General features: G+C 43.4%; 1 protein-coding gene and 1 long non-coding RNA gene across 2 annotated transcripts in view; one reads left to right on the top strand and one right to left on the bottom strand.

Moving 5' to 3' along the window:
- LOC147008805 (uncharacterized) overlaps window positions 1–2,795 on the top strand; it is a 119,356-nt gene extending 116,561 nt beyond the window's left edge. The window contains exon 3 of the long non-coding RNA XR_015053214.1: window positions 55–2,795. This is a non-coding gene — a long non-coding RNA (uncharacterized LOC147008805). The remainder of the gene's footprint in view (window positions 1–54) is intronic.
- Window positions 1–17,412, bottom strand: part of SEPHS1 (selenophosphate synthetase 1) — a 74,113-nt gene extending 56,701 nt beyond the window's left edge. Inside the window, exons 1-3 of the mRNA XM_085863823.1 lie at window positions 17,229–17,412; window positions 6,010–6,238; window positions 4,900–5,003 (exon numbers count right to left, since the gene is read on the bottom strand). Of these exons, the coding sequence (XP_085719949.1) occupies window positions 4,900–5,003; window positions 6,010–6,208 (303 nt within the window). The 5' untranslated portion in view covers window positions 6,209–6,238; window positions 17,229–17,412. The remainder of the gene's footprint in view (window positions 1–4,899; window positions 5,004–6,009; window positions 6,239–17,228) is intronic.
- Between the last annotated feature and the right edge of the window lie 1,234 nt (window positions 17,413–18,646).

Genomic DNA, 18,646 nt, shown 5'->3' with positions numbered 1-18,646 from the left:
TTGCTGATTTCTATCATCATTAACTAATGTATGTTTTGTTTGTTTCTCTTTCAGAAACTGTCCAGCTGGTGATCTCACAGGATCTTTGTGTTGTTTCCTGCTTTGGTGACAATATGCCACGTCATTGCAGCTGCTTTGGTTGTAGAAGAAACTATGATGGGACGCCTTATGTAAAGGTCATATCCTTCCCAAAAGATCCTGAGGAGAGGGAGAGATGGATATTGGCAATGCCAAATGAGAAAGAAAGCTTGAGGTGCTGAAAGGAGATATACATTTGAGAGACACATTTCAATTGTGACTGGGTGTCAGTTAGGGGTGGCAAACGACACAAAGAACCCCCATCAATATTTCCTGGAGTACCGAAATCAGCTTTGAAGCAGGTGACCTCAGCCCCATGCCCAACATCATCTTCTACGTCAGAATCAAGAACTAAGAAGATGCAGGCAGCTGATGAGGCTGCAGACAATATCCAAGATTTCGACCACTTCTGTGCTAAAATCAGCTCCTATTTTCCTGGCTTTAACGTCATAAAAGACCAGGAAAACCTTTACCTATCAAGAACTGATGCTACTGGACAAACTGTCAAGCAGTTCTTTAATTTCCAACAAGTTCACTCACCTTTTGGATTTCTATTCTTGAATAGAGTTGAGAAAGATGGCATTGAGGTGCCCAAACGATTTTTTTTCCTTTGCAGAAGAACAGCCTGCTCTCAAAATGGTCCCAGATTAGATCCAAAACTGACCAGGTAAACATATATGAATGCACAAGCAAGGAAATTCTTCAGCTTGTAATAAGCCAGCTCTGTTGGATGACTTAGGCACACGAGCTTCCTCATTTTACCTTTCTTCTGTCGCAGCTGCATCTTCTGTTCAAACCTCTTGATACTGATACTATGATTTTCGCAATGCAGCTTCACAACACATCACCCAGTGCATACAAAATGATTCGTCGATCCGGCTTAATCATTCTACCATCAACAAAAAAGGTAAAACAGATGCTTGCTAGTAGTCAGCAGGTCTCCAACCTAAAAAACCTTGTTCGACCAGCTTAAACCACAGCAACGTTTGGTCAATTTAATGTTTGACGAGTTAAAGCTGGTTGAGACATTGCAATTTTCTGGAGGGCATGTTGTAGGATATGCTCAAAATGCAGCAGCGGGTGATGAACACGAAATGCTTGCTTCACATGCTATGCTTGTTGAAGTTGCCTGCCATTTCGGTGGTCCACGCTATATTCTACGCATTTTGCCCTGCAAAAAACTAACTGCCGATCAGCTGAAGGAACTCCTTATCGAAGCTGCATCAGCTGTAGTTGGTGCTGGCGGTACTGTGATTTCTTTGACATGTGACAATTGCAATACCGACCGCAGTGTTTATTCAAAACTTGGAGGACCAGGAAGTTGCCAAGTGCTGTCAATTCAAGAGCAATTTATGTTCTTAGTGTAAGACTACGTGCACATCTTCAAAAATGTTCACAACAACTGGATTACTGTTGATGGCAAGACACTCTCATTTGTCGTAGATGGTAACGAGTACAAAGCTTACTGGAGTGATATTCAGAAGGTTAATGAGATCGACGGGGCTACTCCTATTCGCTTAACCAAGCTAACGCACACGCTGTTTTCCCCAAGCCCCTTCGACGCCAGAGCGTACCATTGGTATGCTAAGTGTTCAATGACAAGACTGTCGCTGCTTTAAACACCTTCAAGGATTGACTGGGCATCAGCGAAGGCACAATCATCCTCACCCAGATAATGAGTGAGTGGTTCAAGATGATGAACGTGAAAGACCGTTTCTCAGCTATCCATCTGCGCGACGAATCCAGACAGCCTTGGACAGCAGACTGTACAAGTTTCACTAGGCTGGAGCAGGCCTCCCAAATTATATCTACCTGCGCATGGCAAGGAGGTGGTGGTCGTAAGCTGAAGATAACTCAGCAAACTGCTGAAGCCTTCACTGTGTCCACACGTAATAATGTGGGTGCTGCCAAATTGCTTCTGGCAGAGAAAAACTTTGACTACGTTCTTCCTGCGACATTTGCAGATGAAGCCTTGGAAAAGTTTTTCGGCCAAGCCAGGCAAAGAAGCGGTGGAAACTTCTACATTGACGTAGTTGACATTATGGCTGCAGCTAAAATTGTGTATTTGCAAACACTCATTAAGCATGACATTATGCCCGAATCTAGTTCTCGTCTGATTGATTGCGACAAGAACTGTGCAACTTGCATAAATCCAGATGAGCGAAGTGAACTCATTGACAAGATTACTCCTCAAGACACTCAGGATCTCTTGGGGTCTGACGATGCCCTTAAGCATAAAGTAGTTTATTTGGCCAGACACCTTGTTCATAAATATGGCGAGAGCACTAGTATGGAGGAGATCATTGATGATGAAGATGGTAATGGTGTCATCCGAGTTTCTAGATAATTTGAATAGAGGTGGATTGAGTGTGCAGACTATGTCAACCGTCTATTTTGTACACAATGCCTATAATTTGTATGACAAGACTAAAATGTGTTGCCGATTTCATTTTGCTGAGCTGTTATCCTCTGTAGATGCACCTTTAGCTAGTAGTAATGCTGCATGTACTACTTTAGCTAACATTCTATTGAAAGCTCATGTCCTCAATATAAGTGACAAAAAAAAAACTTTGGGATGCCTCCAACTCTCTCCAACTCGTGATAGACATTGACATAGTTGTAATAGGCATAGTGTTGTGACATGCATATGTTTATGCAATATGATATATGACAATAAATATCAAAGTTTGAGAGCTCTACACACTTGCATCTTATTACAATCAGCCATCTCTCACCGTTTATGAGTTACACACAAAAACGGGCAAAAAATACCAAAATTCAGGAATTTGACCTTGAAATATGATGTTTTGACCTTGAAGATGAACTCAGGTGGTGTTGAAAATGACACTATTGAACTCACCGTCCTCAAAAACCGCTATATGGATCCCGAGATCGTGTCTCTAGCCCTTCGAGAAGTCATTTTAGCCCCGGACTCAAGTTAATCCTTCAGACTCAAGTTACAAACCCCGAGCATGGGAGGTTTCAGTCCTTCTCTATAGGAGTCTATGTGTCAATCGCATAAGCGGTTGCGGAGAAAACAGAGAAATTTAGCATGGACAGACGTATGTACGGACAACCTGAAAATACAATGGCACCGGCGACTTCGTCAGCAGAGGCATACAAATTAAAAAGATATCGGATCAGGATCTTCACCAAAATCTAATAAATTTGTCCTCGTCAGTTGTCACACACCCAACTTATCCACCAAATCCATGTTTTTGAAATATCCTACTCACAGACAGTCACAGATGAGTTCCAGTATACTGGGCCGGTGTATACCCCGGTTAAAATAGGTGTACCATATCCCTGTGTCGTAAGAGGCGACCAGGGTTGCGTCAGGAAGGGCATCCGGCGTAAAACATGTGCCAAATCACTATGCGGTTCATACGGATGATCCGCTGTGGCGACCCCGAATGGGAGCAGCCGAAAGAAGAAGAGACAGACAAACAGACAAGGGGTGAAAACAACCTCCGTCCACCTCTGATGGCGGACAAATAAAAATGGCAGAAGATAGATTTATCCCACACGGCCTGATCAAGCAATTGCAATGCCATGGAGGGGAGACCAAAAACCAAGATGGTGGACACCTATGATGCGAGTTCTGGAATGTCTGTTATCAAGGAGTACATTCAAGTCTGTTTGGGAGTTTCTGCCTCTAATCTTTAATTAGTTAATAAAATCACCAGTTGGGAATTTTGAATGCAATTGCTTTGAAGGATCATCTTCAAGCCTTATGTGCAGACCTCAGTATTTATCAGATGCTCACGTGTTCCCTTTGGATTATACCTTTCATTTAATGCTCCATGTTACTAAAATGACCATCTGACAAATAGTGTAAATTTCATGATGCAATAACTTCTGGATTTGCAATCATTCAGCTTGCAATTTTTTTATTTATCAAATCAATCTTTTTCATGAACTCAAGTTAAAAGGTATGTCGTGGTACAAAATTTATTTAAATGACCAAGACTGACTTTGCAGAATTTGTTTCAGATTGTTTTAGCTGCCGCCCCTCCCCCCTCTCCCACCCACTCTTCAAGACTCCACCCCAAGGAGAAGGATTTTTTTTTCCTTGGGTTTCCCTTTGGTGATGGGCAAGTACACTTGAAGCTGAATCTCCACCATAGTTGGTACTTTATATGAATGTTGAACATTTCTTCCTCTTAATCATAACACTGAATGAATACAGGCAGAACAAGAGGGGGAGCACTCGGCACAAAAATTCAAATATTTTTTCAAAATGGCCGCCATAGCGGCCATATTGGATTTTGGACCAGTCCAAAATCTAATGGCATGATCCTTGGACCATACCTCATCCCCCCCACCAAGTTTCGTTGAAATCCGTCGAGGAGTTTTTCCGTAATACTGTTCACAAACAAACAAACAGAAAGGGGTGAAAACAGTAACCTCCATCCATCTTCGATGGCGGAGGTGAACAAACAGAAAGGGGTGAAAACAGTAACCTCCATCCATCTTCGATGGCGGAGATTAACAAGCAGTCACCTTAAGAAGGTGCATCTATGGATGACTTGGTAAGAGGCAATTTGATTACAAATGGCTGGTATTTCTCAAGAGGGATCAGCTCTACTACTAAAAAAATTACAGGGTTAAAACTTTATCCTGCCATTAAATACATTTAATTTGAAGTGGTCAGCATTTCAAAAATAAAAAAAGGAATTGTATTAGTTCATTAGGGTGCCACAAAAGACTCATGGCGCTTATAAAAGCATCAAGATAAACTACATGGCAAACAGAATGACCAAAGAAAAGGAGGAAAACAAAAATCATCTTTAAAAAAGGTACGCCATCAAAATATCTCACCATCATGTAGGGGTCATCAACCAAAGGGTAGAAAAAGTCTGTGGTTTGTACAAGGGACAGGCCACCGTGTCGCAAGGGGATGACGCACGAATCCATGCCAATTCCTGGAGCAAGTTCCGGCACACGTGTCATACATGATAAATGAAAATGTCACGTTTGATGTTTACTCTTAATGGAATATCTGGCCATGCAAAATAAAAAACGAGCATGCACCGCTTTAATGGGTCATTCGACAGTTTATGCCAATACACCCAGACGTTGTATGCCATAAAGGCCGTCGTACAGTTCATATTGACTTTAAAGTGGAACGGTCACATATTAGGGAGGGTGAGTATCAATGCTACAGCTAAACAGAAAAAAAAAGTTTTGAAAAATAAAAAAGTAAAGCCTTTTATTGTCAAAAATAAAAGTGGTATTTATTTGATTTATAAAAAGAAATTGTTGCAGCAAGCTGTATGATATTATTAACACCCAATGAATCGTTCCAATAACCAAATTGGGGAGGGGGGGAACAGCATTGGGAAAAATCCTAAAATCATACAACGCATTTGAAGTCATTCAATTATCAAAAAAAATAATAATAATAATACTTATGAATATCGAGATAAAACCCCACAATGTTTTTGGGGCTTTTTTTGGAGCAATGTTTCAAAATTACCACGATAATGCTCCAGCTTGCCATGTCAAGCATTAGCAGCCATCAAATGAGAGGACCCCCCCCACCCCAACCAAAATAAAAAATAACAATAAAATAATAAAAGTTTCCATCAATTTGCACATGTGTAACAAATTGCAGTTTAACAAAATATCTAAAACGGTAGAGATTCAACACGTCCAGAAAACAGTGCATGCATGGTGTTTCTTTTATCAATTAATATCCAAACAGAAGAATCGCATGACGTTACACACTACGATGATGGTCATAGTTCAAAGCGAACGTGGATGAAATCTGATGACACCAATGAGGCCCAGAGTGTGGATCAATGTGGCAAACACAACATTGTTAAAAAAATTAAAAGCAAAAGAGGTGTAACACTCGAGCTACAAAATGAATTCCAGTTTACAAAGCACATGATCACGAGAATGCTCACACGTCACAAGAGCTCGTACCGAGACGAGGCATAACCGCTCCCATGAACTGTTGGTGTTCATCTTGGAACGGACTGTCCTGCTCCAGTCCCTCCAGGAGTTTGAGCAGAGACTCCTGGGGGACCTTACACCCTCATCCTTTCAAATCGGAGAATTTTGTCAGCCGGAAACTCTTGTCCAGTTCGTGGTCTTCAGGATCAAAATATCGATGCACAGACATAGTCAGCAGATATTTTCACAACACCTCAACCTGTAACACAAGGTAAGGCAAACAAGTGGTGCGATACAGATCAGGGTTATCAGGAAACAAAAATCCTCCCCATTTTCACACCTCTTTATGACACCATCCACAGATGTACTGAAAATGGTGGGAAACACCACGTTATTAAACATGTACATGTACCCAAAAATGATCAATTTCAAAATCAAGACTCATGAAATGGCATGTGTGTATTCGATGAATGACGATGTGGAGGCTTTCACGTCATCAAAACGCCTTTGTGGTCGTGTCAATGTGGATCATTTCACACACTGCTTACTTGAGACATTCCAACAACAACAACCCTGAAAGATTATCTCATGCTCCACAGTTCCGTGGTAAGGCACGGTGACTTGCAAATTTTCAACGATGGGAGTGCTGCAAATTAAAGGAATCCTTGTTGAGCATCATCCCTCCAATCTGCAGCATTCCTTGGTGGATGTTAAATATCCCATGGTGTCCTACGCTGGGTCTTCCACCCATTGGCTCACTGCACAGCTGGCCTGACTCCAAGCACAACTGGAATCTAACTAAATAAATAATACGTTCACCGTTTTCGTGCTACAGTAGGTGGTGTACAGTACTTTCCTATTCGCAATCGCCACGCCACGTCCGTCCCTTGAAGATGTACATATAATCTATGTAAACCCCCAACTCCTCACCCAGTGTAACCTACTAGTTAGTAATAAAATTAACTGACAATTTAAGATACAGTACTTTAATAAAAAATACAGCAGGGATGGCCGGCCCAGTTTAACCCCCCCCCCCGCCCCGACCTAATTTGTGGTGACGGGCGGTTAACACTGCCAAACCCCCAGAAAAGCCGAGCGGTACCTTATGAATAGGAGGCGGACATATTGATCCTCGGAGATTTTAACATGTGCTCAAAGGGCATGGGGCGCAATGGCTGACAGAGCACAGGGAATGGACGCACAGGGGGTTTATCCTCAAATCCACTACATATACATGAATACAGTTTCTTCAAAATGAACATATTTAATGAATATAAAACAATTATTCACAAAGGACGATAATTCAAAAGGAAATAATAATAATGCGAAATAAACAAATCCTACAGTCAAGGCACCTCGCAAACACACTCAAATACAGACATGGGGAAACAAAATGAAAAGAAAACCCTGCCTTTCAACCACTCTTGCAATTAGCTTGGCCCAGAGCTGATCCTCCTGGAACCCGGAATCGAGGAGTTTCCACCAGCACGTGCATACGCGTGCCAATAGCGCAGCCACTTCTCTCGTATCAGGACAAACGTAAGCCAGGCACGCCGTGAGCGGCACTCAACACTAAGGTTCAGATGTGTAGCTACTTCGTGTATCGATCATATTCACCAACCCGCGATAACATACACGAGCATCAGGGTCAGTTTCTCACAACTCAACCAAAAGCCAAAAATCCAGCACCTTGCTTCATGCGTGGCATCACGCTGAACTCTCATTCTCCTCCTCTCACGTGTGCACTCTCCCTCTCAAGATGTTCCTCGTGCCTCCGCTCTGATCACGGCTCTCCAAAAATGTGCGAGCCCTGAACTCCCGGCTCTAATTCTCTTCCAAATCAACTCTGCCTCGTCCGTTCCTCACACTGACCTCGTGCGTGCGCTCTGCCGATGTCTCGTCCTCTGCAGTCGGAACCTTCCTACAATGCCAAGTCAACCTTCCTCTTGATCACACCAATCTCCTCCGCCTCTGGGCCATGGCCTGCTCGCACAAAACCTGTGAAGGTGGGACTTCAACCTACTCGGGACGCCCTCTTGTTCCTACTCACGGTTTTGGTTATAAAGACATAAGGAAAAGTCACAGAGGGGCGATTACATACTGGGGAAACCTATTCTTAAACCCTAGCTAATTAACATGACACCACCCCCTCGTGTGGTGATATGTACCACTTCAGCTCACAGGTTCCCTACTTAATTACATTGAGATGCCTTATACACGTCCACGGACCAAGCAACTCTACACAATGCGATATTGCCTATTAAATTCTTCCATCTACCCCCACAAACGAAACAATATGGTTATCACTTTGCACACAAATCAAATGTTGGATAACGTCATTCGTGATGAGCATCCTGGAACGGCCTCAGTGTTCCGATTCTTTGAAGAAAGAATACTCTAGACAGCAAACACTTGAAGGTTCAAATCACTTTTACTTTATTTTAAAACACCCCAAGTGCAACAGTAAAAACCATGCTTTCTCCACACACAACCGTACGGTCCGCCACACAGGGAAGAGTTTCCCTCAACCCCTCCTATCAGAGATGACGTAACACATGGGCGGAGCAATAAATATACATCTGACATTCAAACTTTGTGACATCACCATTAGTAATGGTGAAATTATTGCATAAAATTATTTTTAAAAACTATTCCATTATAAAAACTGAATGATTAACAAAAAAAAAATAAGGATTAATAACATGACGCCAGGGAACAAAAGGACGATCTATTAATCATTTCACTTTGTGAAACTTTATCTGAGGCTGGAATAGTTAGAAAACTGCACCAGCGGTGTAAGGTCTAGGTCACATTGCCTTTGGACTTGGCAATTAAAAGATCTCAGCCTCCCCCCCCCCACCCCCTCTGTTTTGCTGTGCCAATGGTAATGGTGACTTCTGACTAATGTTAATCGTTTTCCACCCCCTCGAATGTCTTTCTTTCACAACATTCCAAGGGGCACGTTTTTACCTCAACACTGCATGGAACTCTCCGCACCCTCCAACCTCAACACTGCACGGTAATGTTGTGTAAGGAAAGTTCCATTTTAACTCAACATATTTAAAGCAAGAAAATGTATGCAAAAGTGGTTCTTCCTGTACAGACTACAGATACATCAAAATCTGCGCATCACAGATAGACAAACATCTTAACCTGACAAAATACCAGTAAAATGGAATTTCATCAACTTGCTATTCAAGTTGTTTAAAACATCTGAAAACTTGCAATGCTTGAGAACGGAGAATCGGGCAGTCAGCATCTTCATTTACCATCCTTTAGTGCCGTAAACGTGCGCATGCAAAGACCACTTCAAATGTCGACCAACAGGTAACATCACAGACACCTGTATAGGTTTCCCCACATGACCAGGACAGAGGTCAACATCACAACCGAACGGCACACCAGTCATTGACTGGAATGGTCATTATCAGCCACTGAAGGTTGCAGATCTTCTCTTGAATCACTGGTCATTGCATCCTCGGTCAAAGTGAAGGAAACGACTTTACCGTTGTTTACCCTAAGATGGTGGCTCAGAGATGTACCACCTTCAGCAAAAGATTCTTCAAATACCTTTTCACATGTTAGCATCTCAACCGCTTCGACATTTAAAACATCTTTAGTTGTTTCCAACAAACGTTTCTGCATTTTCAACCAAGTGCCTCCTGGATTGAACTGCTCCCCAAACCTTCCGTTTCACAGAACCACCTGTTCCCTCAGGTGGGCCTTTGCCTTTACAAGACAAAACTGGCAAAGCGTTGATGTTGATGTTCTTGGCTTCAAGTGAAAGTATGGCGGCTGCTACATGGTAGTATTCAGACTACAATGCTGGCCGATCAGGCCATATTGAGACAATGCGAACAGTTGTACGAATCTAATACATCAACTGCAGGGACACTGCTGTTTCACAATCCTGGGAAATGAATGGAATTTGATATTGCAAATGGGGGGAGGGGGGTGGAAAAAAATTTAGCAAGGAAAAAGGTAGAAACTTGCATAGCAACAAGGACATGAAAGAAAGAAAAAAAAAATTACACAAAATTCTTACAGACTGAACCAATTGAGAAGTCAACGCTACATAATCAAAATATAAACGAAGACTTACGAAAAGACAATGACAACGGGCAGCAAAGTGAGCGACCACATCCAGATTGCAACGCCGGTACAGTCTGGGTAATAACCGTCACTGATCCGTCGCAAGTCATGCACAACTTTGTCGGAGAATGAAAGTCAGCGATGAAATTTGAGTCATTTTACCTGATTGGATGTCATTCTTAATGTATTTGGATTAAATTTCCTTTATTTAATATACAAGGCCGACCAGTGAGCATTTCTGATTTGCAAATACAAACGTGACTTTCAAAACGATAGATGAATGCTAAACAAGGCATTTCGCGGTTGTGCTGTGTATGCGTTTACAGCGACTCGCTTCTGCTCATCAGGAACTCTAAACTGGCTGTTGCTAGCACAAAATCTGGAATTCAAATAGTCTTTTGAACAATTTTTTAACATTTCGATGAAAGAGTGGAAATTATGAAATGGTTAACCATAATTGTTCTGTTCCTAAATGCAAATCAGATTCACAGAAATGGAGGAAATATGAGAAATATCCATGGATGAGAGGTGGCAGGTTCTGAGCATTCTTCGTGAGTGCGAGCGAGGGACGACAATGGATATAACACACCACCATACACACACACACGGACGGACACATCATCACCTTTTACCAATAGATGTATTAAAATAAATAAATAAATGAATAAAACCGAATACAATTTATCGTGGCCCTGGAACTAAACAAACACACACACACACCCACACCACACACCACAAATTCCCAGATTACTGAAAGGATCATTTAGCCATGAGAAGGACAGACGTAGCACATTTAGCACCACTCTTCGATACGCTAGCCAGTATGATATCCAAGCAGCATGCGGATACAATATCTGTTGCCTGTATCACGATTTATTCAGATTTCACAACTCCTCATGAATCAACACCACAAAACATAAACTTTCCACATCCTCAAACGGAACTTGACATTTTCATAAAAGAAAAAAAAAAAAGCATGTTTTGGAAAAGGAAAATCAATGTCGCTACTTGAACTGGTCAATGCAAACACACATCTGCTGAGCAGAGGTAATGAGTTTAAATAAATTACACCACCACCAAAGCTTATGTTTTCACCTCTGTCCATCTGTCTGTCTGTCTAAGAGCAGGATATCTCAAAAGGTTTTGCATGGGTTCAGACAAAATTCGGTGGACAAGTAGGGTGTGTGACATGGATGGATCGATTCGATTTTGGTGAAGATCTGGATCCGAGAATCTTTTCAATTTTTCTTCAGTGATTCTTCACCATTGAGAGATGAGGCCAAAAACGATTATGTACAGCACGATATCTCAAAAGGTTTTGGGCAGATTAAGATAAAAATTGATGGATGGATTGGGTCGGTGACAAGAACAAGTCGTTACATTTTGGTTCACGTCCCGATTCAGCCCATCAGTGGGATACAAAACAAACCGCTCACCCCGGTGGAGGTATGCGGTCTACTGAGTGCCGTGCTCGTTTAGCCATAAAACAGTTGTTCTAATATTGCCGTCTTGGCACCAATTACCTGATGAAAACTGGGACGTTGTGAGACAAGCTCCTCAAATAAAATTGAAGGAACAAATCTTTGAAAAGCCTCCATGTATAATATCCACTTTGTCGGTTAAACTCATTTGTTGTTGCGAGTAACGAAAACATTTTTGGAGTGACGTTCATCATTGCACAGAATTGTCTTAAACACGACTTTCTGTGTGGCATGAAAATTTTGTACAGTGTGGTCCTCATGATCACCAGACGAAGCCTGTCCATTAGGGTGGCCTATATTTGAAGGTAACATTGAAAGTTAAAAATTCTAAAGCCATCAACCCCTAATTTTGTTCTGATGTGCAAAAACAAAACCGCATATTATTACCTCTGCCACTGAAGGTTGACGGAGGTTATGTTTTCAGGCCCGGCTTGTCCGCTCGTTTAATTTTCAAAAATCCACATGAATGTCAAACTTCATCCATTTTGGATGATATTTAGAGGTTGCTCGATGAAGTTAATATCTAGGTACTGATGGCCTGGTGTGGTGAATCACTTTTCTATCGATGTATCGTTCCCATTTTACCTATGCCGCTGAAGGTGAAGGAGGTTATGATTTCACCCACTCTATTTGTTTGTCTATTTGTCTGTTTGTGTGCAGGATATATCTCAAAAAGTTGTGGACGGATCCAGATGAAACTTGGTGGACAGGTTGGGTGTGCGACAAGGAGGAACGGTTAGATCCATTGAAGATCCGGACAAATTGATTCGATTTTGGTGAAGATCTGGATACAACAATTATTTACTTTTTAAAGTGACTTCACCATCGAGAAAGCGGGCAAAAACGATATAATACTGTACAGCATGATATTTAAAAAATGTATTGGGCCCGATATGTTCTCGTGAATCAGGCATTGCGAGGCAGAGGTATGTGCTCTACCGAGTGCCCTTCTAGTTGCTGACGTGGAAGTGATTCCACAAATAAATGGTCTATGACTCAAGGTCAGAATCGAGAAGAACAGCTGGAATTCCCAGGCACGTGAAACAAGTCCATTGCATTCCTCGTGATAAAATCTTCAATGGGCATGTCAAGAGTTCAGACTTCCTGATATTCAGCTGGATAGACTTTGGAGGTTTATCCATGTATTATTTTTCCATTGCTCGTTTTGGACTCCATGAATACAGCGAAATCAAAGATTGCCAAAACCAAGGAGCTCCTCATTGAGATAATATCAGAGATGTTCCAGAAAACTTAGAACATGCAGATATTAAAATGGCAGTTTGCAAAGTTTGCACCTTCTTATACACACAAGATGTCGTAGGATGTTGAGGTCATCGAGAGAATAAATGGCATGAGCAGCAGGAGAACCATACCCCAAATGAGATTCGAACAAAGATAGAGACGTCACAGGTACTGGGCTGGGGCTCCAGGAACTTTAACTCACACCTGAGGAAGGTTGTAAGATATCATGTGAGCCACAAGTTTCATTCATCAACCAGGAAATGCTGACAGGATTTGGCACCAACTATTATATACGGTGGGGAGAACAAGTATTTGATATACTGCCGATTTTGCAGGTTTCCCCACTTACAAAGCACGTAGAGGTCTGTAATTTTTATGATAGGTACACTTCAACTGTGAAAGACGGAATCTAAAACAAAAATTCTGAAAATCACATTGTATGATTTTAAAATAATTAATTTGCATGAAATAAGTATTTGATCACCTACCAACCAGTAAGAATTCTGGCTCTCACAGACCTGTTAGTTTTGTGTTTAAGAAGCTCTCCCATTCTCCACTCATTACCTGTGTTAACTGCACCGATTTGAACTCATTATCTGCATAAAAGACAGCTGTCCAGACTGAATCAGACTCCAACCTCTCCACAATGGGCAAGACCAGAGAGCTGTCTAAGGACATCAGGGACAAAATTGTAGACTTGCACAAGGCTGGGATGGGCTACAGGACAATAGGAAAGCAGCTTGGTGAGAAGGCAACAACTGTTGGTGCAATCATTAGAAAATGGAAGAAGTTCAAGAGAACAGTCAATCTTCTTCGGTCTGGGGCTCCATGCAATATCTCACCTCGTGGAGCCTCAATGATCATGAGAAAGGTGATGGATCAGCCCAGAACTACACGGCAGGACCTGGTCAATGACAAGAAGAGAGCTGGGACCACAGTATCAAAGAAAACCATAAGTAACACACTTCGCCGTCATGGATTAAAATCCTGCAGCGCAAACAAGGTCCCTCTGCTCAAGCCAGTGCATGTCCAGGCCCGTCTGAATGATCCAGAGGAGGAATGGGAGAAGGTCATGTGGTCTGATGAGACCAAAATAGAGCTTTTTCGTTTAAACTCCACTTGCCGTGTTTGGAGGAAGAAGAAGGATGAGTACAACCCCAAGAACACCATCCCAAACGTGAAGCATGGAGGTGGAAACATCATTCTTTGGTGATGCTTTTCTGCAAAGGGGACAGGACGACTGCATCGTATTGAGGGGAGGATGGATGGGGCCATGTATCGAGAGATCTTGGCCAACAACCTCCTTCCTCAAACAAGAGCATTGAAGATGGGGCGTGGCTGGGTCTTCCAGCATGACAACGACCAAAAAGCACCGTAACAAGCACCTCAAGGTCCTGGAGTGGCCGAGCCAGTCTCAAGAACTGAACCCAATAGAAAATCTTTGGAGGGAGCTGAAAGTCTGTGTTGCCCAGCGACAGCCCCGAAACCTGAAGGATCTGGAGAAGATCTGTATGGAGGAGTGGGCCAAAATCCCTGCTGCAGTCTGTGCAAACCTGGTTAAGAACGACAGGAAACGTCTGATCTCTGTATCAAATATTAAGTTCTGTTTTTCTGATGTATCAAATACTTATTTCATGCAATAAAATGCAAATTAATTATTTAAAAAAATCATACAATGTGATTTTCAGGATTTTTGTTTTAGATTCCGTCTTTCACAGTTGAAGTGTACCTATGATAAAAATTACAGACCTCTACGTGCTTTGTAAGTGGGAAAACCTGCAAAATCGGCAGTGTATCAAATACTTGTTCTCCCCACTGTATATATATATATATCAGAACAACAAGCCTTTACATCACAGGTGTCAGTATCGATCACTCGGGCAACCTGCCTGTCCATCATCCCAGGTATCGACATCAACCTGCCTGTCCATCATCCCAGGTATCGACATCAACCTGCCTGTCCATCATCCCAGGTATCGACATCAACCTGCCTGTCCATCATCCCAGGTATCGACATCAACCTGCCTGTCCATCATCCCAGGTATCGACATCAACCTGCCTGTCCATCATCCCAGGTATCGACATCAACCTGCCTGTCCATCATCCCAGGTATCGACATCAACCTGCCTGTCCATCATCCCAGGTATCGACATCAACCTGCCTGTCCATCATCCCAGGTATCGACATCAACCTGCCTGTCCATCATCCCAGGTATCGACATCAACCTGCCTGTCCATCATCCCAGGTATCGACATCAACCTGCCTGTCCATCATCCCAGGTATCGACATCAACCTGCCTGTCCATCATCCCAGGTATCGACATCAACCTGCCTGTCCATCATCCCAGGTATCGACATCAACCTGCCTGTCCATCATCCCAGGTATCGACATCAACCTGCCTGTCCATCATCCCAGGTATCGACATCAACCTGCCTGTCCATCATCCCAGGTATCGACATCAACCTGCCTGTCCATCATCCCAGGTATCGACATCAACCTGCCTGTCCATCATCCCAGGTATCGACATCAACCTGCCTGTCCATCATCCCAGGTATCGACATCAACCTGCCTGTCCATCATCCCAGGTATCGACATCAACCTGCCTGTCCATCATCCCAGGTATCGACATCAACCTGCCTGTCCATCATCCCAGGTATCGACATCAACCTGCCTGTCCATCATCCCAGGTATCGACATCAACCTGCCTGTCCATCATCCCAGGTATCGACATCAACCTGCCTGTCCATCATCCCAGGTATCGACATCAACCTGCCTGTCCATCATCCCAGGTATCGACATCAACCTGCCTGTCCATCATCCCAGGTATCGACATCAACCTGCCTGTCCATCATCCCAGGTATCGACATCAACCTGCCTGTCCATCATCCCAGGTATCGACATCAACCTGCCTGTCCATCATCCCAGGTATCGACATCAACCTGCCTGTCCATCATCCCAGGTATCGACATCAACCTGCCTGTCCATCATCCCAGGTATCGACATCAACCTGCCTGTCCATCATCCCAGGTATCGACATCAACCTGCCTGTCCATCATCCCAGGTATCGACATCAACCTGCCTGTCCATCATCCCAGGTATCGACATCAACCTGCCTGTCCATCATCCCAGGTATCGACATCAACCTGCCTGTCCATCATCCCAGGTATCGACATCAACCTGCCTGTCCATCATCCCAGGTATCGACATCAACCTGCCTGTCCATCATCCCAGGTATCGACATCAACCTGCCTGTCCATCATCCCAGGTATCGACATCAACCTGCCTGTCCATCATCCCAGGTATCGACATCAACCTGCCTGTCCATCATCCCAGGTATCGACATCAACCTGCCTGTCCATCATCCCAGGTATCGACATCAACCTGCCTGTCCATCATCCCAGGTATCGACATCAACCTGCCTGTCCATCATCCCAGGTATCGACATCAACCTGCCTGTCCATCATCCCAGGTATCGACATCAACCTGCCTGTCCATCATCCCAGGTATCGACATCAACCTACCTGTCCATCATCCCAGGTATCGACATCAACCTACCTGTCCATCATCCCAGGTATCGACATCAACCTACCTGTCCATCATCCCAGGTATCGACATCAACCTACCTGTCCATCATCCCAGGTATCGACATCAACCTACCTGTCCATCATCCCAGGTATCGACATCAACCTACCTGTCCATCATCCCAGGTATCGACATCAACCTACCTGTCCATCATCCCAGGTATCGACATCAACCTACCTGTCCATCATCCCAGGTATCGACATCAACCTACCTGTCCATCATCCCAGGTATCGACATCAACCTACCTGTCGATCATCCCAGGTATCGACATCAACCTACCTGTCCATCATCCCAGGTATCGACATCAACCTACCTGTCCATCATCCCAGGTATCGACATCAACCTACCTGTCCATCATCCCAGGTATCGACATCAACCTACCTGTCCATCATCCCAGGTATCGACATCAACCTACTTGTCCATCATCCCAGGTATCGACATCAACCTACCTGTCCATCATCCCAGGTATCGACATCAACCTACCTGTCCATCATCCCAGGTATCGACATCAACCGACTTGTCCATCTCAAGCATCAACACCAAGACAACCATCCGGACCCTCCCAAAGATGACGTCACGATCAGGATCACGAGCAACCAGACTTTGCATCCATTATCAGACTCGAATAATAAACCACAAAACACGAACAACCTCCGTATCGATAACGGCGATAACAACGTGTTACACGAGGTTATCTCGATCAAACAAACGGACAAAACACGGGTATTAAAAAAAAAAAGATTAAAAAAGGAGGCTAGTCGTGATTGAAGCACGACGCAACCAGCACCCTGACACGATGAGGAGAAACAGGAAGGGAGACAAAGGAGTAAAAACTCAAGAAAACAACCTTACAAGCACAGAAGCAAAGCGAAGGTTGCAGTGGGAACTTTTTCCCGACGAAGGTGACGTGAGGAATCAAAGTCCGATAGTCTCCTTTAGAAACCTTAAGGATGCCCTAAAATGGCGCCTTCCTGCAGGAGCACGTGGTTACGGAGCGGACCAATGAGAACCCGAGGAGTGACAGGGGGTGGGGGGAGTAGGGTCACTCTCTGTTTGCGGTTGTTGTTGTTTATTTGATTTTAGAACAGGATGACTTCAAAACCCAAAATAGAATTTGTCATGATATTTGTTAGCATGGTTTTGCGATATTTATATAATTTATCTCAACGGGACCTTGGAGGATCTTATTCCTGTGAATAATGAAATATTTTCATTGTGTTTCTCTTTTGGAAGGGTTTCAGTACCCATGATGCAGTGCGCGGCAGCCATATTGGTTGGCAAGCTAAAACAAGCGATAAAATGTAAACAATGCAAAAATAATTAGCGGAACCTTCCATTGCAGTGAGTCAAAATAACGAGATAAACGTGCGAGGTTGTCGAGCTACTGATGCTGTCGTTGCCATGGAAATGAACACAACCAAACGTGACGGCGCGCACGGCATTAAGGGATAGCTCTGAAAACTCTCGAGACGTTGAGATGTGCTGTTAGTCATTTAAGCACAGCTGCAAAATTATATTTTCAATAAACACAGACCGTCATCGTCAAAACTCGAGAACAACGCCAAGTGATTCAAACCTATACACCGCTCAATATCATCTCCGACGAAAAGACGACATCGAAATACAACGGTGATTAAATGCAAGGACATTAGTAAACAACGGAGAAACACATTCAGTACATGTATATACAGTACATGCTGTTTGAAACTCAGGTCACAGGTCATGCATGATGCATCACGTGTCAGAAGTGAAGATGACAATGCGAGCAAGCCAAACTATGACTGTTACTGTCTCAGTCAACAATCGAGTTTTCACGTGTTCATTGAATGGAGGCAATAAGTTGCATATACAGCCAATAAATAGTTACCGCAGGTTATGTTCTCACGTCTGACTGAAAAATTAGGTGTATGAGTTGGGCAGGTGACAAGAACAAGCCGATTCGATTTTGGTACAGATCCAGATCCAAATCCGGATCCAGATCCAAATCCACATCCAGATCAAAATCCAGATCCAGATCCAAATCCAGAAGCAGATCGAAATATATAACATATATGTATGTATATATATGTATATATTGTTGCGGCCACGGATACCGAGACACCAGCTTGTCACTCAGGGGGATTAATCCCCGGTTGTCATCGGTAGAGCCAGACCTGGGGCCACCGTTCACGATTAACGTTGTGGTACGGTGGGTTGTTTTAAAACCACGAACGCCACCGAGTTAACCACGAGTTCCAGTTTCCGCCGTCTAATTATTCTGTTTAACTATA

This window comes from Eptatretus burgeri, chromosome 18 (assembly GCF_056783735.1).
Source record: "Eptatretus burgeri isolate ZD-2024b chromosome 18, Ebu_testis_v1, whole genome shotgun sequence".
In the NCBI taxonomy this organism is placed as follows: domain Eukaryota; kingdom Metazoa; phylum Chordata; class Myxini; order Myxiniformes; family Myxinidae; genus Eptatretus; species Eptatretus burgeri.
This window is presented reverse-complemented; position numbering and strand designations above follow the sequence as displayed.